Source organism: Rana temporaria, chromosome 7, assembly GCF_905171775.1.
Source record: "Rana temporaria chromosome 7, aRanTem1.1, whole genome shotgun sequence".
Taxonomy (NCBI): domain Eukaryota; kingdom Metazoa; phylum Chordata; class Amphibia; order Anura; family Ranidae; genus Rana; species Rana temporaria.
The window spans coordinates 57,447,690-57,460,187 of NC_053495.1; the positions used below are offsets into that span (position 1 = coordinate 57,447,690).

Below are 12,498 nucleotides of genomic sequence, written 5' to 3' on the forward strand. Positions count from 1 at the left end.
GCCCAGGAAGAGGCCACAGAGGAAGAAAAGGAGGGGGTGGAGGAGAGAGGTGTGTCACAACTAGTAGTAGCATTTTGGAGGCGTGGTGGCGGAACAACCTCCAACACTACTGTACCTTGTCCTGCGTCCTTTCCAGCTGCCAGCAGAGTCACCCAATGCGCCGTGAAAGATACCGTGTTTCCCCGAAAGTAAAACCTACCCCGAAAATAAGACCTACCCCGATTTTTGGGAAGGGCGGCAATATAAGCCCTACCCCGAAAATAAGCCCTAGTGTGGAGTGCTTGTGTGTGTAGTGTGTACACTACTCCGTTGCAGTAGTGTAGACTGTGTGTGTCAACTGTGCCAAGTACTGTACCTTCAGAATACAGCCACTCTGCGATCAGCTGATCTCCTGCTTCTTTCCTCCTCTGCCCCACAGTGCTCGGAGCAGGGAGGAGAGGTTCGGCAGGCTAAGGAAGTGGCAAACTGCAAGCTGGTCTCCCCTTCTCCGACATGTCAGCAGGGGATTTCCGCCCCCCTCCCTGTGCAGAGCTCCGGCAGGCAAAGCAAGTGAGGAGCTGCACTCAGCTACAGTAATCTCCCCCTCTCCAAGATGTCAGCCCCCCTCCCTGTGCAGAGCTCTGGCAGGCAAAGCAAGTGGTGAGCTGCACTCAGCTAATCTCTCCTTCTCTGAGATGTCAGCGGGGAATTTCCGCCTCCCTCCCTGTGCAGAGCTCCGGCAGGAAAAGCAAGTGAGGAGCTGCACTCAGCTACAGTAATCTCCCCCTCTCCGAGATGTCAGCCCCCCTCCCTGTGCAGAGCTCTGGCAGGCAAAGCAAGTGATCTCTCCCTCTCCAAGATGTCAGTGGGGGATCTCGGGCCCCCCTTCCTCTGCAGACCTCTGGTGTGTCACAGGCAATATAAGAAGGTATGTGGCACTACATTTTAGCATTCAGCAGTTTTGCATTGTGTGATACCAACATTCTGCAAGTACTTTTACACAGGGGATTCGTGACAGGCAGGTAGGGAGAGACACAGCACATGGCATCATAAGACCTACCCCGAAAATAAGTCCTACTGTGTCTTTTGTTGTCAGAATTAATATAAGACCCGGGCTTATTTTTGGGGAAACACGGTAGGTAACGTCCCTGTCCATGCCTGCTGGACCATGAGTCAGCGGTAATATGCACCTTACCACTGACCACCCTGTCCAGCGAGGCATGGACATTGCCATCCACATGCCGGTAGAGAGCCGGAATCGCCTTCTGTGAGAAAAAGTGGCGTTTGGGAACTTGCCACTGAGGTACCGCACCTTCCACAAACTCACGGAAGGGGGCAGAATCTACCAACTAAAAAGGCAGCAGTTGAAGTGCTAGCAATTTAGCTAAGCTAGCATTCAACCGTTGGGCATGTGGATGGCTGGGATAGAACTTCTTTCAGCGCTGCAGAAGCTGGGGCAGGGAAATTTGCCTGGTACAATCTGCCATTGGTGTACCGATAGTAGATTGCCCGCATGTACTAGGCTGTGACACATCTAATTCTACACCTTCAGTCCTATCAGTGCAGGCTTCAGAGAGGACTGAGGGTATAGTGGGGTTGGAGATCCCAGCTGATGAGGGGCAAGGGGAGGTCCGCTTTGTTCTTTGGTGTGGGTCTTTGAGGTACGCTTGCCAACAAACTGCATGGCAGGTCGACATATGTCTGGACACGCATGTGGTGCCCAAGCGGGTGATGTTTTGGCCACGCGAGATACGCATGAGACATATGTTGCAAATAGCAGCGGTGCGATCTGATGCACTCGTCTCAAAAAAGGCCCACACCAAAGAACTTTTGGAATAACGCTGAGACACAGCAGCACCCTGCACATGCGTAGCTCTGCGTTGTGATGCAGTCAGTGTGCTGCCCTTAAGCTGGCCCCTGGAGGGCATCCTGCCTCGTTGGAGATGTGCCTGTGCCTCCTCCTCCTCTCTTCTATCAGGCACCCATGCAGAGTCAGTAACCTCGTCATCCCCTCCCTCTCATTACTGTAGAAAACCTGGCAGTATGCTGCAGCTGGGGGCACATGACTGTCAGATTGCTGTCCTTCTTGGGCACCCCCTCTCTCTGGGCTCACGTTACTACCTTCCTCTAGCTGTGTACCATCATCGGAGCCTTCAAAACGCTGTGCATCCTCATGCAGCATGTACCCAACACTGTGGTCAAACAGTTCGGGGGACTCCTCAGGAGGACATGGTGGGGCTAGGGAAGGAGTGACTGATGCCATTGAGCAGAGGGAAGAGGACGTCTTGGCAGCTGCTTTGTCAGACAAAGTACCCTGAGCCTGGGTGAGAGATGATGAGGAGGATGAGGACGGCTTGGTCATCCACTCTACCAAGTCTTCGGCATGTTGCGGCTCAACACGGCCAGCTGCCGAAAACAAGGACGAGCATGTCCAACGGCCACGTGCTGATGAGGATGCACCATGTCCACGACCAGCACTGTTGCCTCTAGACGCAGAGCCTGCTTGGCCTTGTGACTCTCTGTCTCTCCTTGTTGTCCTTCCAGACATACTAATGGCCTGCAGAGGACAAAGGCAGTACACACACCTCGTAGCTTTAGGTGCAAACTGCAGAGGACATGGGCAGTACACACCAAATAGCTTTAGGTGCAAACTGCAGAGGACAAAGGCAGTACACACTACGTAGCTTTAGGTGCAATCTGCAGAGGACACGGGCAGTACAGACCAAGTAGGTTTAGGTGCAAACTGCAGAGGACAAAGGCAGTACACACACTACGTAGCTTTAGGTGCAAACTGCAGAGGACACGGGCAGTACACACTACGTAGCTTTAGGTGCAAACTACAGAGGACACGGGCAGTAAACACCAAGTAGCTTTAGGTGCAAACTACAGAGGACAAAGGCAGTACACACACCACGTAGCGTTATGGTGCACACTGCAGAGGACACAGGCAGTACACACTACGTAGCTTTAGGTGCAAACTGCAGAGGACACGGGCAGTACACACTACGTAGCTTTAGGTGCAAACTGCAGAGGACACGGGCAGTACACACACTATGTAGCTTTAGGTGCAAACTGCAGAGGACATGGGCAGTACACACCAAGTAGCTTTAGGTGCAAACTGCAGAGGACAAAGGCAGTACACACACTATGTAGCTTTAGGTGCAAACTGCAGAGGACACGGGCAGTACACACCAAGTAGCTTTAGGTGCAAGCTACAGAGGACACGGGCAGTACACACTACGTAGCTTTAGGTGCAAACTGCAGAGGACAAAGGTAGTACACACACTACGTAGCTTTAGGTGCAAACTGCAGAGGACAAAGGCAGTACACACCACGTAGCTTTATGGTGCACACTGCAGAGGACACAGGCAGTACACACCAAGTAGCTTTAGGTGCAAACTACAGAGGACACGGGCAGTACACACCAAGTAGCTTTAGGTGCAAACTACAGAGGACAATGGCAGTACACACACCACGTAGCTTTATGGTGCACACTGCAGAGGACACGTGAGAATACTGCAGCTAGCACAATAACCTGCCTGCCAGTAATTTAGGAATAGCTGATCTAGCTAAACTATACAGTGTATAAATATATGTACAACACCTGGGATGCATATATATCCTCTACACACTGTAACTTTAACTGACTAGCCTGCCTGCTCTATCTACCTAGAAAAAATTACACTCTCTCTCTTTCTCTCTGTCTCTAACCACCGCCGCAACACACTACACAAGGCCGACCTGCAGGCGGCCTTTTATAGTGTGGGGCGTGTACTAAACCCCCTGAGCCATAATTGGCCAAAGCCACCCTGGCTTTGGCCAATTATGGCTCTCCGTTTTTTGCACTCTGTGATTGGCCAAGCATGCGGGTCATAGTGCATGCTTGACCAATCATCAGCCAGCAATGCACTGCGATGCCGCAGTGAATTATGGGCCATGACACGCTACTTGAATTTGACGCGAACGGCCCGTAACGTTCGTATTTCGACGAACGGCTGAACATAAGATGTTCGAGTCGAAAATGGGTTCGACTCAAACACGAAGCTCATCCCTAACTGTGAGTTACATGTATGGATCTCTATTGACTGTTCAAAGTTCAGTTCCCATAGGAGACAGCAGTTCTACAAGTACAGTTGCTGCATCCAGTTATGTTTAAGAGACAATAAATCTCTTTTCTTGCATTCCAAAAAGTAACTCACGTCCGTGTTTCCAACTTGCAATACACCCACCATGCCTAATAACCCACACTACAAGGAAGGATGTCAGCTCTCCCTGACTCTGGAGGTCACTATTAGGCCTTTGGAGGTCGGGGATGCCGCTACATGTAGATAGGAGAAAACCCACAGGGATGGATGGATAAGCACATCCACACTGCAAGATTTTCTTTGCTGTCACTGCTTTAAAGTGTTTGTTACCCCAACATTTCCTATTCCTAATATGTGCCTGCTGCACCATGTACTTGTAGGAAAAAGTAACATGTTCTCTTTGTATTGATTCCTTTGTGTGAAATCCCTTATGTACCTGCCAGTCCTTCTGCTTTAGAATTACAAACTGACCACACTAAGCAGGAGAACACACCATGGTCAGTTCTGCAGCTAAGCTGGAAACGCAGGCTGCTCTCCTCCAATGATCAGGCTTCTCCTGACACGCCCCCACTGCACAGCCTGTCACTGGGAAGCTCAGGCTGCATTCAGACCTGAGCGTTTTGTAGCCTGAAGCCTGAAGCTATAAAACGCTAGAGGGGAAAAAATACATTATTCTCTATGGAGATGGTTCACATCTCCACTCCAAAACGCCTGAAGCCGAACGCCTGAAGCTCAAACAAGTTCAGGACCCTTTTTTGTTGCAGGAATCAGGCTGATTTGGTCGTTTTTGAACGTTTGTATTCCCATAGAAACTAATGGAAACGCTTGATTCAAGCATCTAGCGTGACAAGGAGCGTTTCTACGGGATTTACATAGTAGTAAAAATGCTTTAAATGATCAGTTTGCAATGGGACAGCTCTCCTCCTCATTACACATCCACGATTACGAGACAACGGAAGTGTTGTCACCAGCTCCCCCAATGCGTTGCGCCACAGGTCACGTGATTTTCTCAAGGGAAATGAAGCCATGTGACGAACGTTACAGTATAAGAGCTACGATTTGTGTATCAGTTGCCACAGTGACGTATGAGTCATTGGATCATCTTGCCGTCATCCACACATATAAGCCTTACCGTGCCCATAATTGCAGCCTTACCCTGCCCATAATTGCAGCCTTACCGTGCCCTTTTCGCAGCCTTACTGTGCCCATAATTTCAGCCTTACTGTGCCCATCATTGCAACCTGACCGTGTCCATAATTGCAGCCTTACCGTGCCTACAATTGCAGCCTCACTAAACACTGCGTCTATCACACAAGCTGGTCTAGGAGGAGGCTAGGACTTTTTGTCACAGCTCGGCCAAACTTTTCACACTCAGCTCCGTGACACAGCGGGAGATGCCCGCTGTGTGACATGTAGAGGAGCAGGGGGAGGAGGACAGAGGGGAGCGTTGCAGCCACATTTTAACCCAAAGCGGCCCCAGGGCAGGCAGCCTATAGGGAAATGTCCAGGTAGGCCAGTCCGGCCATTTCCATGGCTCATCCGTGCCCATCCATCCTCATCAGTGCCCATCCATGGTTCATCCAGGCCCATCCATGGCTTAACTGTGCATATCCATGCTCATCCATGGCTCACCTTTGCTCATCCATGGATCATCCGTACCCTTCCATTGCTCATCCATGCCCATTCATGGCTCATGGATGCTCACCCGTGCTTATCCAATCCGTGCCCATCCATGACTCATCCATGACCATTCATGGCTCATCTGTGCCCATCCATGGTTCATCCGTGCCTATCCATGCCCATCCATGGCTCATCCATGCTCATCCGTGCCCATCCATGGCTCACCTTCTCTCATCCATGGATCATCCGTGCCCTTCCATTGCTTATTAATGCCCATCCATGGCTCATCCATGCTCATCCGTGCCCATCCATGGCTCACCTTCTCTCATCCATGGATCATCCGTGCCCTTCCATTGCTTATTAATGCCCATCCATGGCTCAAAGATGCTCATCCGTGCTCATCCATGACTCATCCGTGCTCATCCGTGCCCATCCATGGCTCATCCATGGCTCATCTGTGCCCATCCATGGCACATCTGTTCTCATCCACCGCTCATCTGTGCTCATCCATGGCTCATCTGTGCTTATCCATGGCTTATTCATGCTCATTCATGCCACATCTGTGCTCATCCGTGCAACATCCATGCCAAGTCAGTGCTCATCCATGCCACATCAGTGCTCATCTGTGCCACATCCATACCACATCAGTTCTCATCCGTACCACATTAGTGCTCATCCATGCCACAGCAGTACTCATCAGTGTTCATCTGTGCCACATTCATGCCACATCAGTACTCATCCATGCCACATCCATGCCACATCAGTTCTCATACGTGCCACATCAGTATTCATTTGTGCACATCCATGCCACATCAGCTCTCATCAAGGCCACATCCATGCCACATCAGTGCTCATTCGTGCCACTACAGTGCCCATCAGTGTCTCACAAAAGTGTAATAGGTAGTCAAATTAGATTTGAAAGGTATGCCCCTAGAACACCTGAGGGTGCTCCCTGCATGTTGGGCCTCTGTATGCGGTCAGGCTGTGTAAAAGTCTCACACATGTGGTATCGCCATACTCAGGAGGAGTAGCAGAATATATTATGGGGTGTCATTTTTGCTATGTACCTGCTATGTGTTAAAATATCTTATACATGGACAACTTTTTCCCAAAACTTGTGGAAAAAATAACATGTTCAAAAAAATCATTATGCCTCATAGCATATACAGTGGATATAAAAAGTCTACACACCCCTGTTAAAATGACAGGTTTCTGTGATGTAAAAAAATGGGACAAAGATAAATCATTTCAGAACTTTTCACACCTTTTAATGTGACCTATAAACTCTACAACTCAATTGAAAAACAAACTGAAATAATTTAGTGAGGGGAAGTAAAAAAAAAAAAAAAAGTGTGGTTGCATAAGTGTGCACACCCTCTTATAACTGGGGACGTAGCTGTGTTCAGAATAAAGCAATCACATTCAAACTCATGCAGTGGCGTAACTTGAGACTTCAGGGCCCCGGTGTAAGAAATCATGAAGGACCCCTATCCCCCCCCCCAAAAGCCTGATTTTGATACTTAATTTTTTCACACTGTACAACAAAGTAAACAACTCTGTTTCTGATTTCACTTGAGGGGGGGGGGGGGTCTGCGGCGACAGTGATGGTGCCATCCTCTCCCACCACCACCTGTGCCTCTTACTAATCCCATCCCCCCACCACTGATCTCATCCTCTCATCCCTACCTCTGTTGTAGAAGTAATAGGGGGATAGGGATGAGATCAGTGGTGGGATGAGATCAGTAAGAGGCACGGGTGGTGGTGGGAGAGGATGGAACCTCCACTGCCACCACAGCCACCCCTCCTCAAGTACCACCGCTGCCACCTCCCTCAAGTATCACCGCTTCCACCCCCCCTCAAGTACCAGCGGTACTTGGCTGCGGCAGCAGTGTTGGTGCCATCCTCTCCCACCACCACCCGTGCCTTTTAGGGATCCCATCCCCCCACCACTGATCTCATTCCTATCGCCCCTATCACCTCTGATGTAGAAGTAATAGGGGGATAGGGATAAGATCAGTGGTGGGGGGATGGGATCAGTTGGAGGCACAGGTGGTGGTGGGATAGGATGGCACCACCACTGCCAACCCCCCTCAAGTACCACCACTGCCAACTCCCTCAAGTATCACCGCTAGCACGTATCACCGCTACCACCCCCTCAAGTACCACTGCAGCCACCCCCCTTAAGTACCAGTGGTGGTACTTGATGGGGGGTGGTAGCGGTGGTACTTGAGGGGTGTGGCAGCGGTGGTACTTGAGGGGGGTGGCAGCAGTGGTACTTGAGGGGTGTGGCAGCGGTGGTACTTGAGGGGGGTGGCAGCAGTGGTACTTGAGGGGGGGTGGCAGCAGTGGTACTTGAGGGGGGGTGGCAGCAGTGGTACTTGAGGGGGGGTGGCTGCAGTGCTACTTGAGGAGGGTGGCTGCGGTGCTACTTGAGGGGGGGTGGCTGCGGTGCTATTTGAGGGGGGGTGGCTGCGGTGCTATTTGAGGGGGGGTGGCTGCAGTGGCGGTGCCATCCTCTCCCACCACCACCTGTGCCTCTTACTGACCCCATCCCCCACCACTGATCTCATCCCTATCCCCCTATCCTATCACCTCTGTTGTAGAAGTAATGGGGGGATAGGGATGAGATCAGTGGTGGGGGGATGGGATCAGTAAGAGGCACAGCCAGGTGGTGGAGGAGGATGGTATCAATTGCTGAGCTGAGTGATCTCTGACTGTCACTTTTGATTGACTTACCGTCAGTTATCCCCCACTTTCTGTTCTGTGGCCTGCCCTGGGTCACTCTGTCCCCTTCACTGTGCGGCTGTGCTGTGCCTTCTCCCGCCAGGATGCCTTGCCTCATGCCTGGGACACCGGGTGGGTACACGCGCGCACGCTGCTGCAGAGTCCGCCCCGCCTCCCTACATCTGTCGGTGTCTCTGGATAGGCGGAGGCGGAGGCGGGGGCGGGGACGGTCCACAATCTCAGTCAGTGTGAGACGCTGCCTCAGCATCTGCATTGTTTTTCTCAGGCTCGCGGCTGAACGAACAGCATGCAGTGCGCACCGCATCAGCCAATAAACAGTGTGACAGTCAGGTGGGCCCCCCCGGACTTACAGGGCCCGGTCGCAGCTGCGACTGTTGCGACTATGAAAATTCCGCCACTGAACTCATGTTAAATAGGAGTCAGTACTAGGGATACTAGGGTATTTGTTCGAGTCGAACATGAGTTCGACTCGAACATTGTCTGTTCGGCCGTTTGCCGAACAGCGAACAATTTGGGGTGTTTGCGGTAAATTCAGAAAGCCGTTTAAAAGTCTATGGGAGAAATCAAAAGAGAAAACTAATGCAGCCATCAAACAGAAATATACTGGTAACCTGAAATATATTACATGTCTGTCCTTGGGTTTACAGTAGATATCCTAAACACTCACAAAGTTTTGTTTCTATAGGTTCTTTACACTTTCAAGTTTTTTCAAAAATAAAAATGTTGTTTTTCAAAACCATTCAAAAACAGAACTCACCTGTATGTTTCCTGGGGATTCTCTGTTTACATCATATGTTACAATAAAATCCCCATCCATTAACGTTGATGCACAGTCGGGGCAAGAGCGTTGCTGATCTAATGTGGGTTTGAAGGAGATGTGACCCTGAAGATGGTAAAAAAAGTAGACTCATCAGTTTCTTGCTGTGAACATGGTCTCTGTTCATTAAAGCCCTGTACACACAGCCGGGAATCCCGCCAGGAAAAAAAACGTTGGTTTTCCTGACGGGATTCCTGGCAAGCTTGCCTTGCAATAACGTGTATACAGACGGCCGCTCAAAAGAACCGCCATTCTTTTGAATGGAAAGAACGCGGTGACGTCATCGACTACGACGAGCCAGTGTCTCGTCACATTCGATGCCGTCGCCTTGTATGCTACCGCGCATGCGTCGAAGTGTTATTGAGCAATGCGCGGTTTTTCACCGCATACAGACGACCGGTTTTCTCGGCAGGAAACACTCTGCCGGGAATCCCAATGGGAAAATAGAGAGCAGGGTTCTCTATTTTCCCGTCGGGTTTCCCGGCTGTTTTCCTGACGGGAAAACTGCTAGGGAGCATACACACGGCCGGGATTCCCGGCCAAATGCTCTCCTGGTAGCTTTCCTGCTGGGAAAACCTGTCGTGTGTACGAGGCTTAAAATGTCTAAAATGAGACTGTTCAATCAATGAATATCAACCAATCAGATTTAGACATGTACTATTAAATAACTGCTAGAATATACAGTATCTGTAAACATAAGAGCATAGTCTAAATGAATGAGCAATTTTGAGCATAATGGTCATTCTACCAAGTTAGATTTTTGGAAAGGTTGTTTATGTGAACTAACTTCTGTAGAAAAATAGGCCCCTTTCACACAGGGATTGATTCGCTCAGCGGAGTCCGCCAGCTCAGCGGGTGATCGCTCCGTTGATCTCCGCTGAGCCATCAGGTCCGTCTCTGCTCACTGAGCGGGGAGAGCCGATGAAAATCGACAGCATGTTAGTTTTCATTCGATCTCATCTGATCCGCCAGATGGATGACTGAACGTATCGCCATACGTCTGTCTTGAGTTAATGGGTGGTCCACTCAGATCGAAAAACAGACAGGCGGATCCGAGTGGGCTTGTCATGTGAAACGGGCCTTACTGTTACAAAAACACAATTTGCCTTCCAAATTCAGAACATTCAAAAGATCTAATAACACAATATGGCATTATATACAATTCTTTATGTTTGCTATTTACAAAAAAATATATATACCCTTTTTCCTGAGAAGGACTTTTCGATGGCCGGCAGCAAGTCGTTTGTTATGAAAGATGCTTTAGCATCAAGAAAGCTGATTCCCTGCGGTTCATATATCTCTATGTCAATCTGAAATTAGCAGTCAAGAAAATCATAAAGTTAAAATTACATTTTTTAATTAAATTTATTAATACAAATATATATATTTTCTGATATTTAGTCTATTTCCTCAAGTGTAAATTACAAATAAAACATTTGTTATGATAAGACTTTAAGTAATAATTGCAAAATTTGACAAGCTGCTTCTAATTTTGACTGTCCTATTATCCTGGACCACAAACCTTCCTCACTGTGCTATATGTTTCTGCTGAACCATTGGCATGGTTATATCTTCTTAGTCCTCTCCATAAAATTATCAGAAATTTGTGCTTAAAGTAGAACTATAGGCAACACTTTTTTTTCCATTTTGGATAGAGTAAGGGAGAGTTATAGCCCCTGTCAGTTTATTTGCCTACACTTGCTGCCCCATAGCCAAACATGGAGTGAGAGGAAATCTATGCAAATTAAGGGAATCCAATGCCCCCCAGGCACTCAGAACTAGTGTCCCCACTCTAAAATTTCAGGGTAGGTCTTAAACAGAAATGGGTGTGGCCATGACAGGAAGGGTGTGTCATATTTAAATTAGGGGGTGCACGAGTTTAGTCAGGCCTAGGGCAGCACAAAACCTAAATACACTACTGGCTGCTGTGTGAGTTTACTGCAGAACTAACAGCAAAGTCACTCTGATATAGGAAGAGGAAAAATAGATCTGACAGGATCAACAGGGAATCTCAGAAAAAAATAAGCTGTCAATGTTAGTGGCAGACTGCATCAGCTGTACTGTGTACACAAAAGTTGAAGAACATACAGTACTGTGCAAAGGTTTTAGGCAAGTGTGAAAAATGCTGTAAAATAAGCATGCTTTTAAAAGTAGAAGTGTTAGTATAGTGTATATTTATCAATTAACACAATGGAATGTAAATGAACAAAGCAGACATCTTAATGACATCACTATTTGGTGTGGCCACCCTTTGCCTTCATACAGCATCAATTCCTCTAGGTGCACTTGCACACAGTTTTCGAAAGAACTTGGCAAGATGGTTGTTCCAAACATCTTGGAGAACTAACTACAGATCTTCTGTGGACGTATGCTGCCTCAAATCCTTCTGTCAACTCATGTAATCCCAGATGGACACAATGATGTTGAGATCAGGGCTCTGTGGGGACCAAACCATCACTCCTTGTTCTTCTTTACACTGAAGATAGTTCTTAATGACATTGGCTGTATGTTTGGGGTCATTGTCTTGCTGCAGAAAATCACACACCAATCACAGGCCTCCCTGGTGGTATGGCATGATGGAGACATATCTGCCTGTATTTCTCAGCATTGAGCATTGATCCTAACAAAATCCTGACAAAAGCTCCAACTCTACTTTCAGAAATGTAGCCCCAAACTTGCAAGGAACATCCACTATGGTTCACTGTTGCTGCATACACTCATTATTGTACTGCTCTCCAGCCCTTCAGTAAACAAACTGGCTTCTGGTACAGCCAAATATTTCCAAATTTTAACTCCTCTGTCCAGAACATCTGTTGCCATTTTTCTGCAGCCCAGTTCCTATGTGTTAGTGTAAAGTTGTGTTTTTGTGTAAAGTTGAGTCGCTTAGCCTTATTTCCTAGTCGGAGTTATGTTTTTTTGGCTGCAATTCTTCCATGAAAACCACTTCTGGTCAGAGTTTTGTGGACAATAGATGGGTGTACCCAGGGATGGATTGGCCATTGGGACTACAGGGAGTTTCCCTTTGGGCCGATGGCTCAGTGGGCTGGCTTCAGTGACAGCGGACTACCGCCCCCCTCCGCTCCTCTGTCTCTCCCCTCCCACAGCACTCACCTCCTCTCCCTCCCCGCAGCGCTCACCTGGGGGGACAAAGAAGCAGGGGGAGGACCAGAGGAGCAGGGGGGATGACAGAGGAGCATGGGGGAGGGGACAGACAGCTGACTCAACAGCTATGGCCTGGAAGTTTCTCACTTC

General features: G+C 48.8%; 1 protein-coding gene across 1 annotated transcript in view; it reads right to left on the reverse strand.

Moving 5' to 3' along the window:
• Nucleotides 1-6,771: 6,771 nt before the first annotated feature.
• The window catches only part of LOC120946185 (inter-alpha-trypsin inhibitor heavy chain H3-like), a 38,736-nt gene continuing 33,009 nt past the window's right edge, over nucleotides 6,772-12,498 (reverse strand). The window contains exons 6-8 of the mRNA XM_040361005.1: nucleotides 10,446-10,556; nucleotides 9,187-9,312; nucleotides 6,772-6,798 (exon numbers count right to left, since the gene is read on the reverse strand). Of these exons, the coding sequence (XP_040216939.1) occupies nucleotides 6,772-6,798; nucleotides 9,187-9,312; nucleotides 10,446-10,556 (264 nt within the window). The remainder of the gene's footprint in view (nucleotides 6,799-9,186; nucleotides 9,313-10,445; nucleotides 10,557-12,498) is intronic.